The sequence below is a fragment of the Apostichopus japonicus genome, chromosome 12 (assembly GCF_037975245.1).
Source record: "Apostichopus japonicus isolate 1M-3 chromosome 12, ASM3797524v1, whole genome shotgun sequence".
NCBI lineage: Eukaryota > Metazoa > Echinodermata > Holothuroidea > Aspidochirotida > Stichopodidae > Apostichopus > Apostichopus japonicus.
The window spans coordinates 986,267-1,013,152 of record NC_092572.1 but is presented as its reverse complement, the minus strand read 5'-3'; the positions used below and the strand labels follow the sequence as shown (position 1 = coordinate 1,013,152).

Sequence of the window (26,886 nt, the reverse complement as noted above, 5' to 3'; positions counted from 1 at the left end):
AGAGAAGACACCTCATTGAGGCCATGGTTTCACAGAAAGTTGAATATCAACCCAATCGACGTGAGCGCTCCATTGCAAAAAAAGCTAGCCCACTTCTGGCCCAAAGACCGAATGCTTTTGTGGACTAAGGGTGGATATGGAATTGGGATTCTATGCCTGATTAAAAATTCACCTTGACATGGCATCGCGACAATTCCATACCTTGCCTCCTCCGATAGGCGCGGTTAACACAATCTGCAACAAATACCGACGGCAGTGCTGCTTGCAAATCGTTCAGGCTATTACGCGCTAATGTGGGATCTTTGGTCCAAATACTACGTCAACATTCAGAAACATTAAGCTCCGGATTAAATAGTTAAAGAAGATTACGAACCGTGATTAGGTATACACAACCATCGCGTTCTTTAAGGCATTATTAAAGTTAGTCTGTTCGTTAAGCAACTCGGCGAGATTTTTATCTTCTTTATCTTATCTTAATAAAAGTATCATTACTGAGATTCTGTACGCACAAAAGATGTTGTGACATGTGTTTCTTTGTTTGTGTAGCAATTTGAACACCTTATATAGCATTTGTTGTTATGCATAATACTAATGAAATCCGTTTAATCTGCCATACGACATGTAACATTAAACCAACCCCTCACCAATAAAAGGCAAGATATCATAAGTGTTCTTCAGAGAGAGTTTATTTCAATTTCAAGTAGCTTCCAAAATGCTGGCGTGAATTAAAACGTGCATGTAGACACTAATCCGGTTATATGTAAATATTGAAAGATAAAGCGAATAAAACAAACAAAGTGGGGTGATTGCATTATGTTTAACAAAGAATAAAGAAAATGGCTGGAAAAATTGGCAAAATGGTAAATTATGTTTCACTTGGTTATCTTGATTATTACTTGATTATCGCAAAACTAATATCATAAATCCTACTTCTGTTTGAAACTAGAATCATGTTGCTGCTTATTAGTTTCTGCATATTAAGAAAACAACAATATTACAAAGCTATATCAATAATCAGAACATGAAACGAGTAATCATTTCTGTTTTCCTCCTCAGTCGAACGGCAAACTAAACTTCAAGACTACATATGACAATCATTACAAGATACGTGAACGCTGACACAGAAGTAACATTTAGCTTATCGTTAAATGTTGTTAAATAACATCGCATACTGACATAGTAAGACATCCCATACTCCCAGTAAGACATCCCATACTCCCAGTAAGACATCCCATACTCCCAGTAAGACATCCCATACTCCCAGTAAGACATTTAAGACACTGTAATTTTATATCAATTATTTCGGGTTTGATGTTTTGTCCCATCATTTCATCATTTAATTGTCGTATATATAGTGTGTATATTGACTCTCCGAAATGTCAGAAATAATTAGGTAGGCAAAAACCTCACGTAAGTAATAAGGAAGGCAAAACCCTGACGTAATTTTAATGATAAAATATTGACTATTCAATATATTCCAGTAATTGAGTTATTACAATATTTCAAATTGAATACATATATTATAAAGGCCTATCACGCTTATTGAGGACATCTAACACACTGTTTCATCAGGCCATATCATAACACAGCAATTTAAACCAATGAGCAGCTTTATGTTTTGTACACCTTTGTTTATAGTGATTTGCAATATAAAGGATGAGAAGCTACATTTAATATCCATATGATAAATATGAAGAACATGCATGAACAAATCTATTTATAATCTTCACCAAAAGAGAAGTAAATTCCTTCAACAACAGAAACAGATTGCCATAAAACGAACGAGAAAAGTCACTGTATTTACAGCAATGTTATAATCTCGCTTTGGAATGCTAACGTACACATGGTAATTTTGTATACCTATGTCGAAGTAACAAGTGTATTGTTTTAAGTTCTATTTCAACTGTTTATTCGAGCAAGAAGCTCCCTGGTTCGACTCGAGCTGATTCACATTGAGTCTTGTAAAGGAATCCGCCATACTGTTTTCTTTCGGAATAGACCAAGAGTCGTTTAGATTAGACGATTCGAAGCTATCAAGAAGATTTCTCAGATTTAATGGATGTTTATCAGACCTGTTTCAATCAAGGTTTACTTCAAACAACTGTTGATTCTAATCGAGCTGAATCTTGTCAATGAATCAATAACGTGTATTGTTTGGAAACATTTCCGTTCAAAAAAATGCTGGCATATTTATTTCAGGCTCAGTTGTTTTATTTCGCCTTTTTTGAGCTATTAACAAAAGTTGTAATCATTACGAGCCTTTAAAGTCCCAGAGAGAAATACCATAATGAGAAGCAAACCTGATATTAAAGTTTAAGTAAAAACATCTCAGATATGACTTGGACAGTTGTAGAATATTAGTAACTTGTCTTTATGTTCTAATATGTATCACACGTCGACGGTGTCATTGAACACGAATTAAAGTCGTCGAAATTGCATAGCAACTATAGAACACATGGATGATAGCAGCTTACCACATCATCATCATCATCATCATCATCATCATCATCATCATCATCATCATCATCATCATCATCATCATCATCATCATCATCATCATCATCATCATCATCATCATCATCATCATCATCATCATCATCATCATCATCATCATCATCATCATCATCATCATCATCATCATATCATCATCATCATCATCATCATCATCATCATCATCATCATCATCATCATCATCATCATCATCATCATCATCATCATCATCATCATCACTACCATCATCATCATCATTATAGCTGTCGACACGGCACGGTATTACTCTAACAGCTAGTATGTTCAACTAGTAAAATGAATGCACTCTTTACATGAAACGACGAAATAGAAAGTAATAAGGTTTTCGGAATCAATTTAGATTTAAAAAAGTGAATTATGAATAGGAATAAAATCAAAAGTATGGATAAATGAAATCTATTTCATCTTAATAGCAAACACTTTTTGAAGTTATTCTGAAGTTGAATACTTAACGCTTTGAGTAATATCTCACTTCATTTACATTGTGCATGCATGCGTACATACAACATATAATTAAAATCAATGAATACACATATAAAATAATATATAAAAGTTGAAATTTATCAATTTATTTGTACTTTTCTATTAAGTGATTAACTTTTAATTATTTTCATTGAATAAAAAATAAGGCATGAACTTTTTGACAAAAGGATAACAGAGTTAAACCCTAAACCGACGTATAAAACACACGTTCAAATGTTCCATATCGAATTCGAGAGGCTAATTTGATACAATTCCGGTTACAACATTTCACTATAGAGGTATCAGTTTTACATTCTACTTTGGCGACATTGTACCATGATAGTTGACATTTAACCAGTGTAGCTGGACATTATAGGTAGTTTGACATTATACCAGGGTACCGTAGTTTGACATTATACCAGGGTAGTTTGACATTATACCAGGGTACCGTAGTTTGACATTATACCAGGGTAGTTTGACATTATACCAAGGTAGTTTGACATTATACCAAGGTAGTTTGACATTGTACCAGGGTAGTTTGACATTGTACCAGGGTAGTTTGACATTATACCAGGGTAGTTTGACATTATACCAGGGTAGTTTGACATCATAACTGGAAATGGTTGAGCAAAATACATATGGACAAAATGAAACGATGTCTCCTATCAAACAGTAACAAGAAAGGTAAAAGAGAGACAATAATTTGCATGTTTCCGATATCTAAGAGGTGAAACGATAACAATTAATCCCTTGTAAGTGGCTGAGAGTAATTGCCTCGGGTACAATAACGTACTATGATAATAAAAAAAGGAAACTTTGGTAATGTTGAGAGGTTTTTTGGGACTTGAGGACAGCGTACGTGATAACGACGCTCACAGAACAAAGACATGCGCAGAGTGGTAAGATGCCAGGTAAGCTTCATTATCTAGACAATCATACTTGGGCTATTTCCTTCGTTCAAAGGTTTCTTGAAATCTTCGTCATCTAGCTTCTCTACATCTGATGATGGAATTGATCTGGGAGCAGGTTTAGGTTTACCATCATCCCCTGATTCTTTCTTTTCTGCCTCCATATCCTTCTCCTCGACACTAGAATATTTCACTTGGTTAGTGCTCTTTGGTTTATGTTTCTATATAGAAGGTAAACAGTCATTGAATTAATCGGCTATTAATTTCATGCCCATGCCCCTTGCCTCTAATGCCCCTTGCCTCTAATGCCCCTTGCCTCTAATGCCCCTTGCCTCTAATGCCCCTTGCCTCTAATGCCCCTTGCCTCTATGGAGGAATATTTCTTTGTTTCTATATGGGAGACTAGGAGGCATTGTTTTAAACGCAACACGTTGCCTTCCAATAAGGAATATAAAGAGACACACCATTATTCAGATTTTTTTTTAAAAATCAACAGTGTTGGCAGATTTAACATGTAATATATTATCACGCAAATGCAAATTAAACCTTTGATATATTTTGTTGTTTTCTATGCAACACCAATTTACATAAAGCCATAACAATAATATATACGCATTATTGAGCGTATACACTAAAACACGGGAACTCTGCTGTTACATCAAGTGTGCATTGTAAAGGGAAGTTATCTGCCAAATACACCAGTGAAGTGTGCGACTAAGTAGCCATCCCAGGACCCCATACAAACAGTAAAGACTTCCATAATATATGGAGCAATATAATCGTCATGTGAGTAGAAGATCATTAGACAGTCATTACACTTTATTAAGTCATTTTACATGAAATGCATTCACTTTCTGTAATATTTTAGAGAGTTATTTTAACTTACGTTTTTCTTCATATAGACTACACCAAGAATTACGAGGGCCACGACTATGACAACGAAGAAGACTCCCCCGATGGTGCTACCGGCAACTACAGCAGCATTCACCCCACCAGTCGCTGAAGAGAAATAGATAAAGAAATCCAATCTAAAGCTAGTATTGATATATTATTGATTTAAGACAACCGTATCACTAAAGGTAATGTGAATTTCTCTAGTACCGAAGTTGCTTCCAAACATTAGAATTGTTTCAAATTTCTGTATACATTTCGTTAAAAGAAACTTAAAAAGTATTCTAGTTGGATACAGACTTTCCTTGGTCGTCACTTTACAAGAAATTCGATATTTATGACAAAAATAATGGCGTGCATAAATAGTATACCTCCACTGGGTCTATTTATGTAGAGTTTGTGTCATTGTTCGCATTAGGAAGTGCGATTGCTGGATTCCCGCAATTTATCTACAGGGTTCCGCATAATTTCTCTTGGGGGGAATTTCCCGCAATAATTCCTGGTATACTTCCCACAACTCGAACCATTAGTTTTACTCGCACCATTTATATTAGGTCTTTATATAACATATAGACGTAAAAATCACTTTATGAACCGTATAGTTTTACATTAGACTAATTCACTGTCCACGCAGGTTAACGTGTAGGAGCTCTCTATACGGTTATTATTATTCTAACCAAACTCGTGTAAACCAACACCAACGCACAGCCATCGCTTCCGCGACATATCATGCATGTACATTTAAGCGGTTAAATTAAACCTTGTGTTCTATTTAAACGCCATTCTTACAATACGAACCTTTAATCTTGACGTTGCACACTACTGACTAATGAAATCAGAAGAAATAATAAATCATCTTGCTAAAACTAACTGAAATAGCTGATAAACTGTCCAGGCATTCACATTATAGTAAGCCTACTTTCATCTAGGATGTGGAAATCTCATGGGGACTTCTGCCCCCCCCCCCCCACCTGCTCCGACGCAGAATATACGGCTCTGTACTTAGTATACGTTAACTTATTCGCAAATAAAATATTTTGTGAACATATGTTCATAAAACTAGAACTTGAGGTATAATGAGTAACATGGTTATACCAACATGACTGGCAGCTTAGCACACAGGCTCAGTACCATATATGTATATCTCTCCAAACTCATATGAAATATAGAATTATCTCCAAAACACTTAAAAACTATCATGACCTGAATGCACAATATAATTTACATGTAGTGTTATATTGCTTGTAAGTAACAATACAACATACTATTTTATATGAAATAGGACAAACTGGTAAGTAGATAGCGAATGCTGCGAGCTTTCGTTATCTACTGGCTTAGCATATAGCCTTAGCGGTGTATGGGCGCAATTCCACATATAATTTACGTTATGAATGAAATCCGTAATTACTATTTCAACCCAGTTGAGTTTTGTTTGCATAGGTAGTTGAACAGATGAGAATAAAAACAGTAATAACTACTAATCTCACTGTACCATGTTTGAGCTCCCTTTATGAGATACACGGGTCATTAGGAGCGTGACAGGCCTAGCGCCTACACGACTCAGTCACTAACCCTTAACGGGGAGGGGGTTGATGTCTCCCACTCTTAAGAAAGTCGTTTTTAAAGTGTCCCTGCCTCCCCCCCCTCCCCCGTGATTGAAGCACCTGGCTTGATGTACAATTACCTTCACAAACTGACTTTCCCCCTGTCCAGGAGCTGTCGACACATTCATGTTTCTCCGCTCCGTTGAGTGCATATCCCTCATCACATTTAACGGTGGCTATTGCGTTACCTTCCTCAAATAGCTCAATAGAAATGGATCCACCTTCTACGTTATCTAAAGTACCACACGGAGTCTCTGGGATATGAAGACAAATATGGTTATGATAGTAAATTTAAAAACAAATAATTGAAACAACAATTGTAAATCTGCACTTTTGTGAGTTAAAAAATAATTGGGTCAGTGTGGTCTGTGTGAAGTTAATAGTTTCTATATTTGAAATGAGCGCCAGTTGAATATTCATTACTTAAACTCGAACAACATAGAGTTCATGTTGATATTTGTTAATTATTATAAACAATAACCGTTATGGAATTCCAACCTAAGATCTCCATTTGATCAATCACTACCGTATACCAACTCCGCACATACAGCACAGTTCACCAATATGTTCGCGTTAACTTGATTGTGGTATCCATTATAGAACAGATCACTCCCATCTGAGGTCGCCATAGTGTTGTTATCTCAAATTGCGTCATGAAAACAGAAACAGGTCAAGTTTCTAATTGCATGGAGCTGCCCAACATTGCTCTTAGCGATGTATTCACGTATGCCATCTTAACTCCGTGGCGCTATCCCACATTTCACTTACCGATGCATTCATTGATGATCTCTTAACTCCGTGGAGCTGCTCAACATTTCACTTACCAATGCATCCATTGATGCAACGATCTAACACGGAAAAAAAGTGTTTCATTGTATAGCTAAATTCTTTATGAACTAGACAATGTTATCCTGTCTATTTATTAGTATCTGTATCGTTCTGCTCATTCAACTTGTATTATAGTTTTCTTCTTTTTAGCAGGGAGTCTTCTACTCTGTTAAGCCAATTCGGGCTTTACAGAAGACTTCCTTTCACATTGTATTATTTTTGTGATAAAACAAATAAATAAATAAAAACATACAAAAATAAGCTACTTTAGGCTTCCTTGGAAACTGCGTGGCGCTATTCCGCATTTCACTTACCGATGCATTCATTGATGCCCTCTGATCCCGAGTACATTCCGTTCTTCTCACAAACCCTATTTACAGAACCTGTCAGCGTAAGGCCTTCACTACACTCGAATGTAATCTTTGTGCCAACAAAATTATTTGGATTGTCTGTAACGTCCCCTGTGTCGTGATGGACGGTGAGGTAAGTTTTAGTACCATTATCAGGAGTAGGTATGTACCGGCAAACAGTGACTACGAAGGAACGAAATATATATGAACATAAACATAGCTACAGTTTCTTGTTTTATATGAAGCAGTTGCGAAAATGGTTAACAGTCTAAGCCCTATTATAAAACATTTAACTTACTGATTCACAAATAAAACCCTCAAACAGTAATTTGCATATCCTCATGTCCATGTAAGATTCTGGGCGATATGTGTTATTTTCATTAAATGTTTATCAAATTACATACTTTTTTTGTATTGAGAATTATCACTTCAATACGGTCATGCAGATAGAGCATTTCGGAGCGGATTTAATGGAACCAATTGACCTATACGAAGAGATTCGGAAATTCGCTGACCCAGTCCTGCCTGACATACGTTGAGTAGGCGTAAGTATCAATTAAAAGAAACAACCTCTTTATTAAAATCCCCTAGAAGCGATATCGATATGTTTAGTTCATACGTTGGAAAACGAGAGAGGCAGACATGTTAGTTATTTGTCCTAGTCTCCAAGATACCACCCCCCCCCCCCGTTCATCGCGGCCCCTCTCTCAAACGCGTACACATACCCACACATATATAGTTATACGATATTATGTGTTAAACATTACAGCAAAGTTTACTGATCTATGCCATGCTATAATATAAGTATAGATTCTCACCATTTTGTGTGCTGTTAAGAGCCCACTGAAAGGCTTCATATTCACTCATTGTGTCTTCGGCTAGGTCTCTGTCTCTTGTTACCAAATAGTCAAACCTACAAGGTCCGTTATCTGCGCATGTCTGTGTAAGAATCTGTTGTTCCGAGCTTGTTAACTCGGATGGATTAGGAGGCATTAACACTGCTGTATAACTACTATCATTCTTGTAATTCTCCGGGTACGGAGTACGGAAAATTGTCGTTGAAGGTGTTTTCCCTGGATGAAAAGATAAGAAGGTATTTTCAAATAAGTCATTAAAAACACTTTGTTTTCAACTTGAGCGTCATCGGTACCCCATGCAAAGTATGAATATGAAATAATGGTTACACATGCTGAAGCTTGAGTCATTACTTTCAATACATAATATAATACAGCCAAACTTATATCAGCTGGTTGATTATCAAACTCTTACTTATATATATATATATATATATATATATATATATATATATACATATATATATATATATATATATATATATATATATATATATATATATATATATCCCCTAACATATAACAGCTGGTGGATAACACAAACTCTTACATGTAGATACATAGTATAATATAGCCTAACATATATCAGCTGTTGGAGAGCAAAAAAGTCTTACATGTTTGATACATAGTATAATATAAATGTTACATATATAGTATGGTGGATAGGACAAACACTTACATGTGGAGGCATACTGGAATATATCTTCCTCATCAGCATCCATCAAGTCGAGGGGGTAGCCGTTTTCATTTTGTAAGTCATCCTTGGTATCATTGTTCCAGTTACCAAATAGTCCACTCAATGTGTTGTCCCTCTGTGTTATTAAGAACAATTTCAATTAAGAAAACATTCATAAATGCTCAACAAGAGAAAACTTTTTAATTCCATTTAGCGCACATTGAACAATAATGTTTTATTCATAATAAACTCTGTGTACCAAAATTGCCAGATCTCCACGAAAACATTAGTGACATATCGAGAAAGGGTCTAAAATTTCGACTAAACATTCACATTTTCTGACAAAATCTATAGTTGGCACTTCCTCAGAGGCTAACTGAAACCTGTAGTGGATAGGTAACATAAATGTTATTGCTACCTGTAATGGACATGTAACATATACGCAATTACTGCATGCAGAGGACATGTAACATATATGCAATTACTACCGGCAGTGGAAATGTAACATATATGCAATTATCTGTGATCCAAGGATTACAGGTTCGAGCCCTGGCCAGATCATTACGTTGTGTCCTTGGGCAAGGCGCTTTATCTCCATTGCCTCTCTTCACCCAGGTGTATAAATTGGGACTTGCGAGGTACCTTGTAAATATAGTTGTTTGCGCCGGGTTGTGGATGTACCCTATTGGAGGTCCCCCGGGGACACGTGGTTGTGGTGCCCCAGGAGAGATTGATTGAATTGTGGCACAATTTGGTGTAGGTGTGAAAAGTTACCAATGACCAAGGTTAAAGTTGTAAAGTCGTGTGAGAAGGCCTTGGCCCTTAACAAGACTGTAAACCTGAAAATTTAAAATTACTGCCTGTAGTGGACAGGTAACATATATGCAAATACTACCCGCAGTGGAAATGTAACATATATGCAATTACTGCCTGTAGTGGACATGTAACATATATGCAATTACTGCCTGTAGTGTACAGATAACATATATGCAATTATTTCCTGTAGTAGACAGGTAATATATATGCAATTACTACCCGTAGTGGACGATGAGAAAACAACAATACAATAGAAGGCGCGTCTTGTAACATTTAATCAGCCATGTTTCATACATGTCTTTACATATTTCTAATGAATTTAATGATGTGCGTTTGTTTTAACATCAGTACCATAAGTTCAGGTGGGAGGATAGGGCTGACCGCCAGGAAACTATTTTCGTTGAGTCCTCGAGTTATGTTGACACCAATACGAGATCCTCTGAATATAACTGTAACAGACGTAATCCTTGAATAACCCTCCACGTGGTTGATTGAAACACCAACATCTATGAAATTTAAATAATTATAATTAGACAAAAGTCAAAGAAGCCTGTAATTACTCTTAATGTTTTGAAATATTAATTCGATATTTGAATACCTTTATGTTATGTTTTTAATGCACTTCTGTGAATGATATCAAAATTCAATACCACCCAGAATATACTTTTGGAACTTATACATTTTTTTTTTTAAGATGGAATAAAAAACGACACTCTCAAGAACGAGAGAATTATTATTACATGTCGGCACCTTTAATCTAAAAACAAACTCTTAAAGAGAAGGAAACACTCCTCCCGTAAGACACCTCTTCCACTGATGGAAATGAATGACCTCATCCAAACTACCCCACCCTACCCTATACCCCACCCCACCAATTTAAAACTCCTTCTGTCGCCAGTGACATTCACAAGAACTCTGAAATCAAAACATTTTGTATGATCTGTTTATTATTTATTTATTTATGTAGTATAATTATAACATCATTAGAATTGTACCCATGAGGTGATATGATATGTAAAACACTACGATAACAATTGATCTATCAGTTTAATATAGTAGGGACCTTGATTAATACTCACCATCAAAGTCAAGCCAAGTTTGATCCTTGAAGTCAACAGGACTCCATTCAGACACAGTCTCAGCGTTATAAGCATATTTTCCTCTTTGGATATCAATTCCAGTGACATCACTGATCATAACCGAAATGGCCGTTGCCCCTTCCTCTGTCATGACTACGGTGGTTAGTCCTGTTCCACCGATGTCACCAACTGTGGTTAAAAGTTTGACACGGCGTTATTTAACTTTAATGTGATGGCGCACTTGATAGTTATATGGAGGTTGAGAATCAAGACTCAGTCACCTGCATGTCCTGGTATATGTTAACTAACGGACATATTAATCAGAGAAAAAACTAATCTTGGATCTTAACATGATATTGTTTTCCGAGGAAAAATTTGGATATAATTTTAGAAGTGTAATGCTTGACTTTGCTAATTTATGGCAGAGAGAGGGAGGGAGAGAGAAGGGGTAGGTTAGGTGGGTGGGGGGTGGCTAGAATATTTCACACCTTTTTAAAAAGTACTCGGCGTTAGGGGTTCCCCTCTTTTTATGGTAACTGTCTTCTTTTTCAGATATGACGATATCATTACAATGAACGCGTAGTTGATTAGTGACCAATCCAGATGCTTACCTGAATTGTATGGGGGAGGGTAGCTCGCCTTAATCACCTCTAACCTTCCGTAGAGGTGAAAGTTGGTGCCTTTTTCATGACGAAGCAAGGTATAGTCCCCTTTGCCGTTGAAGGTAAAATTAGATCCATCAAAGGTAAAGAAGTGCGGGTCTCCAAAAAGGGCGGCTAAATTGGAAAAGACAAAAAATATATATATAAATCTGATTAGGCCCTAAATACCAAATTGGAAGTAGGCCAACAAATCCTAAAATAATTTTTAATATCAATATAATTATGGATAAATAACGGAAAGTCAGAAAGTTTAATTTGTAATTCATTTGATATAAATATCTTAACAAATAAAGTCCAACTCCAATTCCATGATAATTATATCAATGCATTCTGAGTTGATGATTTATTTTATCATACTGCACGATTTTAAAGGAATTTAAAAAGACAGAATTTACTTCTATTTCCTTCACGCCAGTTGTAAGTTCCAGCACAAACAACTTAATATGGATTGTCAACCAGTTTGAGGCAGAGCCTTACCAATAGACGTCTTATAAAACCAGTACCCCAATATTTATTGGTAACCAAGAGTTAGTTCCGACATATTGAGCCAACGGATCTAAAGTGGCAATCAGATACGATAGTCAAACAGTATTTTGTGGCTTTTACATTTATTAAGTGTTTTTGAAATAAGGGTGAAGGGCCCCAGCTCTGACTCGTTAATCTGGGCCATTGAAATCCTAGCTATGACACTGTTTTCAGCATAGTTAAATCAAAATTGTCTATACTATAGATTTCTTTCATCATTTATACCTGACATGTTTTATATAAAATCCTTCGAATCGGAGTTGACCAGATGGAAACTTACCAGTCTTAGGAGTATCATAGTCATAACAGTCTGCCGTTGGTCTTCTGTGTAGGTACTTCATACAGTTGCCTGCCAACAAACAGCAATGGAAGTATGGGATCAGATCAGCCTTGGCATGTGATAACATAGGGACCGTACCAGCTGCATCGTAAGGGGGCGATCCAGCAATGTGTGCTCGCATAGAGATGCTTCCAATGGTTGTCACACCAGTCTCATAGTCCCCTGCATACTTAAGATTACCGAATGCATCGTAGCAGCATTTACTACCGGAATTGTCCGCACTGGTAAATACAAACAAAAATAAATGTAAATTATATGGTTTTCCCCGCATTATTAATATAATCTATACTTTTAAAAAGGAAAGTTGTTCTTAAATAATACGTGTTTTAGTTGGTCATATTGAAACATTTGACTATAGTATAACATTATTTATATAGCTTCTAGACCATGCACTCACACGTAGGCATTGTAATTAACACTGTCAACCAAGCCGTAGTCAACAGTGTTTGTTGAGCTTACTAAAGCTTTTGCCGTTGATTATCATATCGCGGAAGTGATACAAACTTGGTTAAATTAACCTGGGATCATGGTGAATAGATTCGTGACGTTTCCATTCAACAGTTTTTATGAAGACTCGTGTAGTCAATATTTCAAACTCGATTAGTGATTAACGATTCTAGGAGTACAATAGAACCATTCTTATTGTTTTTTTTTATACCAACGTGATGGATATATCATCATGATCGTAAAATAGATCCGAACTTGTTTGGCTTGTTAAATATGTTAATCGCATTTATTGTTACTTGTATCTAACTTGGAATCCTTAACGTCAATGACTTATACTTCACTTAATAACCTTACATTGCCTGAATTTTCTTATTGACGTAATTGTCATTCATTTACAACATACCACAAGCCATCCCAAGAAGGCTCCACAACCCCAAATCCCACCCTCACACCCTCTTTCCCCTGAGGAAGTATTCAATGTTTCTGTTTACAAACTAATACCCCGAAACTAAAATGAGGCGGTACATCTCTACATACGTTGGAAATATGCTGATAACACAGTGTTTGACATCTCCGTGTAGAAGACATTCATTGTCGTTGAACATATTACAGTTCAGATCAGGGTAAAATCTAGCCGTGTCGGCTAGAGCCTGTTCCAATGTGCACGGACAACTTTCTAAATTCTTGGTAAAGTCTTGTTGGGCGTCTTCACGTTCAATCCAAGCTTGGCATTCTTTCTCAGCCCATCCAAATGGATCTTCTTGGAAGTCTGCTTCTAGGAGGTAGCCAAGGGGGTGTATATCACTGTACAGCTTCACTCCATATCTGGAAAACAAGCATCACAGAAAAAAAAAATAACAATTGCCCACAATCTTGCATTTATCGTGTATAAGCAGTTATAAGGCCTGACATTTGCGCACCCGGTTGAGGTACCCTGTTTCTAGTCATGGTGGGATTTTAGTTTTCTTTGACCGTGGGCCGGTTAATATTATTATTTTTCCTTAGCCCTTGTAGACCTAATTTAATTTTAGTTTATATTTAGTCCCTAATCTAGGCTTCTATAGTGACCCATTCTTTGCTACAAGAATTTCATACCTGTTTCCCGTTGGTTGGACCCTTATAATTCCGAATGACGTATCAGATGTAACGTTAGCAAGACCAATTGTCCTGAATGTATAATCTCCACCATTTTCCATATTTGTTCCGACAGTAAAAACTTCCTGCCAGCGAGGACCAGCTGCACCTTCTTCGTCATAGTTCAACACGTGAATATCGACCTTTGTTGTTTTAAAGACTTCTTCCGGCCACGTGATGCTGAGGTCATTTCCGGCCGTGTACCACCGGTGGTCTGAAGCGTCACCGCGGATCACTTTCTGGCTGACATCAACTCGATCTAAGTTAACTGCAAAAGAAAGTCGTGAAGATGTTGGAATTTATTAGCAAATGGAGGCAGAAGTACTTTTACGATTAACCACATTTCATTTTGCATGTAAATATTTTGAATTATGTATAATGAATTAAAGATACGAATTATTGACAAGAATTCTTGTTATATATATTCATGGACAAATCATCATAGTAAACATTGTACAATTTGTTATTATAAACAACACATTTTGAAGTGCTATTTATTAGTGTACAAATCCACATGAAATATACACTTTTGAATATTTGGTTACAATTTAGTATAAGCACAAGAATGGAAGGTATAGATATAAATCTAATCTTGCAGTAGACAATATAGATTTTGATATATGACTGCAGAAGATAACGATTAGTCCTAAATTAACACCAATGTGTGGTATTTATCGTACTGGAGAGATAAACCTTGTCGAAAGAAGTAATAAAACAACGTCAACAAAGATTAGGCAATCCGATTGTGTACTACACATGAATACTACTCTTAGACGTAAAATCATAAGAGCAGTCTACAGTAGGTTTATTGTTATTTTAACAAACTCGTGAGAAACAAAACAAACACACGGCCATCGATCCCGCGATTGTGCATGTACGTTATGATCGGTTACAATCAAGCTTGTACTCCTTTTTAACGCAATTCCTACACTACGAGCCGTTAATCTTGACGTTGTGCACCACTGACTATTGAAATTATAAGTAGTGATAAATCATCTTGCTAAAAATATCTGAAATAGCTCATACTGTCCAGGCGTTTACATTATCGTCGACCTACTTTCATCTAGAAGTGGAAATCTCAGGGGGAAGTTTCCGCCCCCCCTCCCAGGTTACGACAATGTACTTGGTATACAAGAACTTATTCACAAGCAATATGAATATAAGTACTAAACTAGAACTTGAGGTATAATGAGTAACATGGTTATAACAGCACGACAGCAGCTTAGCACGCAGCCTTATAGCAACATATATGTGTCTCTAAACCCATATGAAATATATAATTATCTCAAAAACACTTAAAACTATCACGAGTGGCATTGCTAACCAACTGAACGCACAATATAATTTATATGCAGTGTTGTATTGTTTCTACGTGATTACACAGGACACTAAAAAATATGAAAAACAAAGTAATCGAAAGAAGATTAGCGAAAGCTGCGAGCTTCCATAATCTGTTGGCTTATAGCATAAAGCCTCAGCGGTGTATCGGCGCGGTTTCACATAAAATTTAAGCTATGAATGAAATCCGTTTTTATTATTTCAACCCAGTTGAAAAGTTATATTTTTATCGGGGGGGGGGGGTGGGGGGAGTTGAGCAGATGAGAATAAAATATTCCGTGTGCACATCATATTTGAGCTACTTTTTTATGATACACGATTCATTATGAGCCTGACAGGGTCAATGGCCTACACGATTTAATAGTGGGAGGGGCGTGTCCACTTGCCCACCCACCTCCCTCATGATAGATCCCCCTGGGAGCAATGCATTTATTATCGCGACTAACATGCATATCTTTATTTAATGTTGTCTTCTAATTTTTAATTTCATGAACATGCTATGGTTTCTTGTTTAGTTATAGCTAGGATACACAGTGCAGTTAATGAAATATTTAATTACTTTGTTTTCATTGAACAAAATTGAACACCTGTATCGAATAATACTAGTTCTGTTTTGGTGACATATTTGCCTTACTCTAGAGATCAAACATGCATGATGCATATAAATGCATGTATATATATATATATATATATATATATATATATATATATATATATATATATATATATATATATATATATATATACATATATATATATATATATATATATATATATATATATATATATATATATATATGTAGAGAGAGAGAGGGTTATAGGAAGCGATAGGCATGCAAGGGATTTACACTCTATTACTAAGCCTACCATGCCATCGATTCAAATCATCTGGTAGAAACACGAACGCTGAACCTGAAATGGAACAATGCAGCTAGGATGTGAGGCAAATATTTCCTACCTCATAGGTGCCTGCCAGTAGACCATGTTAACCTGATAGGTGCCTGCCAGAAGACCATGTTAACCTGATATTTCTATGTACGTGGGACTATCAAATATCGACTTTATAATGTAGTAATCAAAGAGAGATGATATTTGTTTGAAAGAAGTGTTTCAAATCATGTAAGGCGTCAAGACATGATTTTATATCCTGAGTGTTTGATAAAGGTCTACAGAGCTACTGGTGATTCAATTGATCTCTGGATCAAGTCACATTGCTACATCATTTTTAATTCGCAGCAGGTGTTGTTAAACGACTATGGTTGTCATTATATAGCGGCGCTCATCTCGGTGACACCTCGTTTTTACATGTGTCCTGAAACACCATCGGCTTCACATTTGCAACTATATACCTTTTAAGGAGACTATCAGTTTACGGTGCTCAACATTTAACTTTGACATTTTGTTTGTTATATAAAAGATATGTAAAAACATAACCAGTTAAACTTTGTGACACATTTCAAATCAGACTAAACAGCTTTACCAAGTGGGAATCAATTTGGGCTGAAACGAAGACATTGTTTTGGACAATTTACAAAGTAATATATCAAAGATACCTGCATTTGCATAAATGTAAATGAAGATATGTGTACTCACGTATACGGTAACCTCCTGACTGGGTAAAACTGTTGCCTCCGTCAACTGAGACCCGTATTTCGACCTCTCCTACCCTGAAAAATGGATTAGGAACACAGTATGCAGTATTTTGATCCTCAATGGTTCCATTAACAGTTTGTAGATGTTCTAGTTGGTCATTCATCGTCCAAAACTGACACGTCAATGTATTACTGCCGTCCCAACATGGTCCATAGAGAAATACTTTCTGGCCACCAAGGATGCTTCCAAAGGCTGGAAAGGTTACAAAGTTCGCAACTGTTCGAAGGAGAAAACATAAGACAGATCTCAGTAATAGTCAGATTGAAGAGAACTGAAACAAATAATAGGCGGTTACAACTGTTGAATCTCACCACACTGGAGGTTACGTGGGACTTGATCCAGGTTTTTCAAGATTGTGTATAGTTTCGACAATTTATCCTTTACCGACTTTTTCATGTTGCTAACAGTAGTTGTACCAGAGGTCATTGTCTTAAACTCCAAAAGTCACATAGTAGGATTAATATTCGACATAACTTTTTTCTAATAGGGTTGTGAATGAGTGGAATGGTTTGCCTGAGAAAGTTGTACTTGCAAGTAGTGTCAATGGGTTTAAGAATGCTTTGGACAAGCACTTTAAGCAATGTAATCGGGTCTAAGTGTTTGTGTCTTCAGTTTTTTTTTCTCTCTCTATAGGGTCCTTGATGCGGACTTAAGTGTCCCTCCTGATCACTTTTTCTACTAAACTAAACTAATAATAATAATACTAATCTGAGTTAGGTGGAGAAACAAGCATAGACCGATAAAAAGCGGTACATATATATGCCCATGTTTTCTTTCGTAAAAGGTTGTTTAAAAGTTGAACAGAATGTGCTTTTTAATACATGTTTAATATGCAAATTCTTGTTTTTTTTTGTATGGGTCTATAAAACTTTCATTTATTAGCTTAGCACTTAGCATTTAAAAATATGTGTGATTTGTTTTTTATAAGTAAAAGAACAACGGAAACTGGCTGGGAAATTATTTACGATGGATAAAGCAACAACGTTTATGACTATATACGATGGGACTCGAACCAGTAACCCGGCGCCAATCTACCAATCGAGCTATCCATCCCTTTCTTTGTAGCGATCCCTCTTTAGCTATATATATATATATATATATATATATATATATATATATATATATATATATATATATATATATATATATATATATATATAATTGCTGGGGCCACAGTACCTTGCATACGGTGTAACAAGATATCAAAGCATTGGCCTTTAATTATTCTTGTATTGGAAAATTCTTGTTGAAAATGAATAACTGTAATTCCTCCAACACCATTCGTTAAAACAATCACCAAACAAAGCAAATTTGAGGAATTTACACAGAAGCGCAGTAGGCAAAATAGTACAAAAGATTAAATAACAGTTGACTATAGATAAAGAGCTGGTCCTAATCAGCATATATACTGTTGGCTGTAGATCGGTTTATGCAGATACTCTTTACATTGGTTATGAACACATGTGACATAATTTACAAAGGTTGCATCCTGCGTTATACAGTTATGTATATTGTCAATGGTACATTTATACTTCCGCACTTGTTTACAAATGTTAATATTTACAACTACATTAATACATCATCATGTGAAATTTGATAATGTTTGCTTCATTCTTTAGCGTACAGTCTATGAATGATGATAAGAAAGATTGAAACCTCAGCTTGAAGGTTACGTCTTACCTCCTTGGGAGCACCCCGCAGCGACTATAGTTTCTTTGTTTATTTGGTAAGCATAGCTTCCAGGCTCGTTGATGTTTGAGACTTGAGGTAGGTTTAGTCTGTTTTGAGGGAAACCTTCTATAAAGCTATCGTAGCCGTTGCCGCGGTTAAACCCAATCTGCCAAGAAAAAAAAAACAATCGTGTCAACTAAAACATCATTCATGACATGAAAATGTAGACGAACCAACTCAAATGAATATTCCTCAACGTATAATGCATCGCTTCAATCTTAATATACTTTTCGATTAAAGTAGCTTTTTCTATTTCCTGATGTATTTTCCAGATCACTCATATAATCCAAACTATATATAAGACCTAGATTGAGTATTCGATGATTCATTCAACTTTAATCAACATTTCATGATATTTCACAAATCGGTTTGCTCAGAAGTAATATTTTCATAACTGCCTGTTTCCGTTAATATTGTTAATTCCGTTATTTTGATGTTAAGCGCAACCGAAAACTTTGTTGGGGTTGTGCTATATGAAATTCAATAAATAAATAAATAAATAAATAAAAAATAAATAAATAAATAAATATATATATATATATATATATATATAAATGGTAATTAATATGTCCTTACGATTGCTTGATGGACACTGGTGTCCGTGAGTCCTGTCACCTCATTTCCACTTAAAGAAGTCCCAGAAGTCCATACGATTTGATCATAAAAGAAAAACACGAACGATTCTTTGCCGTCTGTGATCAAAACTGCTTGAAAAGTGTTCCTCTGTGAATAAAAATAAATACATTATTCTTTCTGGCTGGTAGACTTTCAACATTATATTTATACTCAAAATCAAATATAAAACTATTAGCCTTAACTGCTTAAAGGTAAGTTGGCCTGACCTTTATTCCCTACCCTGCTCACTTAATCCTCTCTTCGTCCTTCTACAGATTATCTCCTCCCTCTCCTCTTCCCCTTGTTAGTTTCTTTCTTCTCTTCATCCCTTGTCCACTAATCCTCTTACATCTATCTCTTTGTGTTTACCATGCTCATTAACCTGTCTGTATTCTGTGTGTGTTTTTGTCCCTTCTGTTACCGTTACTAATCACTTAGCCTCTGAATAAGATCCTGATAGGATCGAAACGTCAGTCCAACTTACCTTTACACATTGTATTTATAATGAAGTGTTTACAGTGCCCAGACTTTCTCACTCATTGTGACAAAGGGAATGAGGTAGTAGGAGAGTAGATACTCAATAGCAAAGAAACATATCACACCGGAGAGAAAACATATTATATTTAACTGGACCTTAGCAAACCTGCCTTAAACACCATCTACAGGCATACGCATGATCTGAATTATATTGGGTACAGGGTGGAGGGTGGGGGAGGAATGAGAACAGCTGAGATGTTTTTGACGTATTCCTCCTCTAGACATTTAGGCATACTCCACCCTATCACTCTTAAATGTCTTGTGTATTGGTTGCTGTGCTCCAACTACTGTATGGGCCAGAACAAATCCAGTGTGTGGATGGGAAGGGGGAGGGGGGGGTGGGGATAGCTGAGATGTATTTGTCACACTCCTCCGCTAGACGTTTAAGCAGACCCTACCCCACCCCTCTTAGATGTCTTGTGTATTGGTCGCTGTGCTCCAATTACTGTATGGACCAGAACAAATCCAGTGTGTGTGTGGGGGTGGGGTGGGTTGAGAACAGCTGAGATGTATTTGTCATATTCCTCCTCTAGACATTTAGGCATACTCCAACCCTATCGCTCTTAAATGTCTTGTGTATTGGTCGCTGTGCTCTAATGACTGTATGGGCCAATACAAATCCAGTGTGGAGCCAGCAACGTTAATAAATACAATGCTTGATATAGCGATATTCCAAATATGATCATAGCGCTGAACAACAAAAGAAAACAACAACAAAAACACAGTGTCAAATACATGAATACACAGTAAAAGTACAAAGATCAAAATGACCCTAGAAAATATGAGTTTTGAGATTACTTTTGAAAGTAGTAACAGTGGGAGGAGATGACCGCATAGTTAGAGGAATATTGTTCAAGAGTTATGGTCCTTGCATGCAACGTTCGGAGTTTGGTTAACGGTTAACCCTCCAAACACTGTTTACCGGTTTAAATATACAATGAACTAAAATACTGTGACTGGCTAACTTACAAATTAAGAAGCACAGTCAAAAGTTGTATTGTGTTGAAGTCCTTCATCGAATCATAAACTGATTTACCCTGTTAAAGTACTAAACTAATTTACCCTGTAAACTAATGTACCTTGTAAACCTTATATAAACTAATGTACCCTGTAAAATAATGTATACTAGATGACCCTGCAAACTAATGTAAACTAATTTAACCCTGTAATACTAACGTCAACTAATTGACCATGTAACACAAATGTAAACTAATTGACCCTGTAAGATCATGTCCCCTGTATGAACTTATGTACCCTGATGCAGGAGAGGAAGGTAAATGTCGATCTTTATGCACAGTCGATGATTAAGCCCTGTGTGAGGTTAACCATGCATACAGTATACCTACCGGATCTGTCTGGGACCCGGTATCGTGGTCATAGAATGAAACATCCTCCCATGTCACGATGAAAACCCATGTGGCCATAAATTCAGGAAAACTTGGAAAGTTACGTCTAACGATATTTGAAGAGTGCGCAATTTCTTCTGATCCCTGCGTCTGACGATAATGAACGGCTCCTCGCTGATTGGATGTATCTACATCAGCCCAGAATGGCGCAATCAAAATGGCTTCCTCATCTGTACTGTCGCCATCCTTAAAGTAAATGAAAGTAACATGATTATTATTAGACGTAGAAAGGGTAAATGAGTTACTTTAGTTATGTGTTATGAAGACAATGCCGTTAAAATGTATGAAGCTTACGATACACCTGTCGAATGCAGCCGGGCGCAACCATGTACAATGTTTCTGGTCCTATAGCCCCACACCCGCCCGCCCTCATGATAACATTTGGGGAATAAGGGTCCCCGACCCACACACACACCTAACATACATTACATTTAATATAATACATTACTATTAATAACATTATTTCAAAATTGCAAATATAGCCTAAGAAACTTTCCATTTTAACAAAATGTTGCTGAGGTGTTGGCATGCAAATAATTGGAGTGCTATACTGCTAAACGAATTAACTCTCAATGTATCTAGACCTTTTGTAACTGACGTGTATCGACAAAGGCTATGTACTATAGGAGAATACGAATCAACCAATGAACGAGTAAAATATCAGGTAAATTTAACTCTAGTTATAGTTCCATCAAATAAATTAAAGATATTCTACATATTTGAGTTCCAGAGAGCAATGGTTTTATTATTTCATAAATCAATGAGAGAGATTCAACAAGTTTGATTTCCAAAGAACAATAGATTTAACATTCCATAAAGTAAGTGAAAGGGATTCAACATGTTTGAGTTCCAGAGAACTATGGTTTTATAATTCCATAAAGTATGTGAAAGAGATTCTATCTATTTGAGTTCCAGAGAACTATGGTTTTATAATTCCATAGAGTAAGTGAAAGAGGTTCTATATATTTGAGTTCCAACACAGCTAAGATAACATTAAACACGCGATAGGTTGTAACTCTACAGCTCTGCGAAACATATACCAACAGTAACAAATGGATAATATCAGGCTCTTAGAAAATTTGTGTTTTAAAAAAAAAAACATACAACCATTTACAAATTTACTGATGAAAGCTGTTGGAGATAGTACAATGGAAGCACTCACCAAGTCGGGATTCAAAGGGAATGTATTTAGAAAGTTTTTGGTCTGGGGCTTTGGCCATCCTTGGTTGAAAGATATCAATCCGTTTGTCTGTATCTGTAAATATAGAAGTCATCATTATATGAGTTATTCATTTTGTAATCGATTCACGTTGTTTTCATTCAGAATATATATTCACAATTGACAGCTTAAAAGAAGAGTCAAAGTCAAAATGTCTTTTTGATATGTTAAGGAAGAACATAATCTCAGCATTCTGGTGAAATTTGCATCCAATTCCTATGTACCGAAGTTGAGATATTGACAGTTGAAGTTGCCACCTTTGTACCAAACGTGAACTTGGAACTTGGAGGTGTAACGTCATTGTTGCACACTGATAAATAATGTTTTGCTTTCCTTTAAATTAACGTCTAATTTTATACTCAACAATTGGATGCATTCATAATGTAAATGTATCATACGTATATAGGTATTTATACACTTCACACGCTCTTTAGACAAACTAGTAACCATATCCAATCCAAGGTCAAATCAATAGACTGAAAAATAAAGAAAATACAAACCATTATTTGTCAGTGTGCAACTATGACATCACACCTGTTTCCTTCAAGTTCACTCCTTGGTAGAATATCAGATAGTTTCAATTGTCAATATCTCAAAAACGGTACATTGAAATGGAAAGCAAATTTCATCATAATGCTAAGATTATGTTCCTCTTTAACATATAAAAAAGAAATTTTGACCTGGACTATCCTTTAAACTTGACTCTTCATCCCTCTTATCTCCCTCCACTCTGAATGTCCCACTTACCCTTAAATCATGTATCATGAGAGGAGATGTAATTTTATATATATTTTTATTTTGTTATTTATTTAGCCCACTCCTCTTCATCAGTCCACTAGGCCTGCTCCCTCAAGGCCTTCACTTACAACAGAATAATACATGTTTTGACTGAGAGATACGTACAACGTGTTATTAGCACAACCAATTCAGACTGTACCGAAGATTGTGTAGGTTGTTGTATTAAAAATCACACTCGGCTTACAAATAGTAGGAGGATGTACAATCATTAAACTAACAGATTGTTGACATTTAATTGTTTGCTCCATTGAGGTTAAGTTCTTGCAAACACTTAGTCATTGATCATTGCTTTGGTCAGAACGTGTAACCTGTAGATAAATCTCAGAGACCTCAAGTTCTATCAACACATTAAGTTGTTTCATACAAATGACTAACAAGGATACTTTGCGTTAAAAATAGAAGGTAGGAATTTGACGATGTTCGGTTAAAGTCTTTACTTGAACAGTGAGTTAGCAGGTTGTAGAGTTCTCAAGCTGAGAATGTTTTCCTAACAAAGTCTGACATTATACACATATATTCATCTCATGGTGCATGTATCAAGTATCGTAAACAATGTCCTCTAAATTCCCATACGCTAATCAGGCCTTCCACAAAACTAGAACATTAATATGAATATGTGGCTAAACGTACAACCAATGCTTAGCACCGATAGACTAGCAAAATGACGTGGGATGAGTCACATAAAGAGGAATTATGATGGTGGTTTCTGCAGGAAGTAGGAAGCTTCTGAAGGTTTTTTTTTCAAGTTTGTCGCCATGTTCTATAAAGAAAATAGGCTGGACCCCAAACTAGACTGTTGTTAGTAGAACATACATCCATCACCGTCTCTCACTTACCCGCTCAACCCAGCCTAACCCACCACATCCTCTCCCACTCACCCGCTCAACCCAGCCTAACCCACCACGTCCTCTCCCACTCACCCGCTCAACCCAGCCTAACCCACCACATCCTTTCTCACTCACCCCGCTCAACCCAGTCTAACCCAACACATCTTTTCACACATAAATGAAATACCATAAATAAAAGGATTAATAATGTCGCTGCAATTGTTCCAACACAAAAGCCCTTATATTAAGACAAAGTAACTTAAGCCTATCTTTGGTCTACAAATCTTTTATTATTTTCATTTAGCCCTCTTTGCACAGTTACAAGAGTTTGAAGAGATTTATTTTCATTGTCATGAACTGGTAAGGTCATTAATCACTTGCAGCATTAGCAGATTAGTAGGAATTAAAACAGTCATGCTGTATAGGATTTATTAAGCGATGGGTTTGTTACAGAGAAAGTATGTATGATAAGGTATAAACTGAGTAACTAGACGTAACAAACTGATGGAATACAAACATTATAATATGTTAGTTATTCATGTGCGTGCAGCATTGCAGTCTTACATATGGATTTAATGTAACGCGCAATGCAGGGAATGAACGTGTCTACATGAAAACTGAAGTGCCTCTGTTTTATTATATTACATCTATTCTGTTCCAAGAGTGTCCAAAGGTCATTCAATGTATGCATTTTTCAAAATGAAAGCATAGACTCGGTTTGAGCTTGATATCGAAGACAGATAGCATTAACTGAACAACTAATTTAATTTATGTGATATTTCAAGTAAATATGAACTTTGCTCGGCATCTGTAAACCATTAAATTTGCCACTGAAAAGCAGTCACATAGGATAGTACGTAAAACGAAACTGTTCCAGCTCTTGTCAGTTGCAAGAGTGGCATGTCGCATATTTGAATAATGCTTAGCGTTATCAGAACCAATACGAATCTATAAGTCTATCGTCAAGGTGTACTACAAAGAGGTCTATATGATTTTAGTAAATGGAGATATTGTTCGATCATTCAATCTCTAATCATTTAACATGTTCATTTTCAGTACATGCAATAATAATAACATCACAAAAACATTAGCAGTTTATATGCAATGGACACTATTATGAACAATTGACCAAATTGATCATTATCTCGTTGAGGTTATTTTGTGAAGTATCAGTAACTTCACTTTAATAAGTTATAATCTTAGTTTGAATGCTACTCGGCAATTTTTAGGGCAGTCAATAGGTGTCTGCACAATGATCTATCAATGGAATGTTGCAATAACTGCTAAAAATAATGTGTTAATTGACATAATAAGAAAAGAGGAACCTAAATTTTGACCTACATAAAGATTTGAATATGTTGCTCCATAGTAAGGAAATAAAACATCCTCAGGTAACTCTATCTCCAGGGATTCATCGTTTCCCTGAGGCAGGCTTCGGTCTCCCTGGTCAGATCCATGAGAAAAGAAGTTGTCTATAAAAAAAAAAAATTAAAATAAAAAACAGAAAGAAATAACCGAAATATGATTATAGAGACTAGTCAATAATAACGATGGGATATATTGACATAATAACAGTCAAACGATACACACTCTTTGTTGAGTTTTATTTTATTTCTTTTTGCAATCTAGTGTATAACAAAATCCATTTAGAATAAAATTAGTGTCTATTGTGTGGATGGATGTAATTATGTATAGCTTATCTTGTATCGAAAATAAGACATTAACTACAGCGTTTGAAATGCTGCTTAGGCTACTATTAGCATTGTATTTTAGTTCCCAAACTTATTAACCCATTGTGTGGCAGGATCATTCAGTCTGATATGTAAATTGAAAATACATTACGTAACCTTAAATATGTTACAATAATGTCAAAAATAAATATTGAATGTATAAAGAGAGTTCATTCTACCTAATTTTAAGCCTATGTATGGGTTAACAACGACCCTACGCAAAGTTTGGGTCGCAGAATTTACCAGGCGTTGGAATATTTCATCTGCACTTTTTGAAGCTTGTCGCAGGCGACGGAGATCGAATAAGTTATATATATATTTCATATAAATGTCGCATTCACAATAATACATAAATACAATAATTTCATGATAGCACATGTTCCTCGTTCTAACCTATCTTGCATATAACCCCAATTGTGCCTTCCTAATCCGATATGGTTAAATAAAGATAAAGTAATAATAAAATTATATTCGTTTAGGAAGGGGAAGGGGGTGGGGAAATATTTCATATCGATTTCATGAAACATTGCAAGTCAGACATATTGATTGGTAAATATAATCTTAGTTGGGCGGGCAACCTCCTGTCCACCATGCTGTTAGTGCAAACAAACTAAAGATGTCTGATTCGACCTAAAATCTAAACTAACATGGATATTCTTACTTACCCTGCCCAGCCTGTAGACTCATGGACACGCCGAAAACGAAAAATATTAATGGCTTCAGCATTTTAAAATATGTATTTCAGTTTTTCCAGTATCAAATATTTCAATTGATTTATAAAATGTCCAAGACGTATGTTGCAAACGCGATCGTTTTATTGTCTTCAGTTCTTGTGAACCAACACCCAGTGCTACGATTCTGGATTACAATAGAAGGACGCCAATGACTAATCGTGTGAACTGATCAATGTATGACTAGTACTATAGA

The 26,886-nt window shown here is 36.0% G+C and overlaps 1 protein-coding gene across 1 annotated transcript; it reads right to left on the bottom strand.

The window, feature by feature from the left end:
- Positions 1-668: 668 nt before the first annotated feature.
- Positions 669-26,886, bottom strand: LOC139977134 (sushi domain-containing protein 2-like). Its single transcript, XM_071986232.1, has 19 exons — positions 26,625-26,886; positions 25,571-25,701; positions 22,548-22,640; positions 21,326-21,571; positions 19,404-19,550; positions 18,777-18,933; positions 17,037-17,312; positions 14,067-14,373; positions 13,509-13,796; positions 12,465-12,745; positions 11,609-11,773; positions 10,998-11,186; positions 10,270-10,424; positions 9,106-9,238; positions 8,391-8,645; positions 7,537-7,755; positions 6,475-6,648; positions 4,786-4,898; positions 669-4,120 (listed from the first exon to the last, which is right to left on the bottom strand). Exons 1-19 carry the CDS (start codon positions 26,683-26,685, stop codon positions 3,917-3,919), a joined length of 3,594 nt encoding a protein of 1,197 aa, XP_071842333.1. The 5' UTR covers positions 26,686-26,886; the 3' UTR covers positions 669-3,916.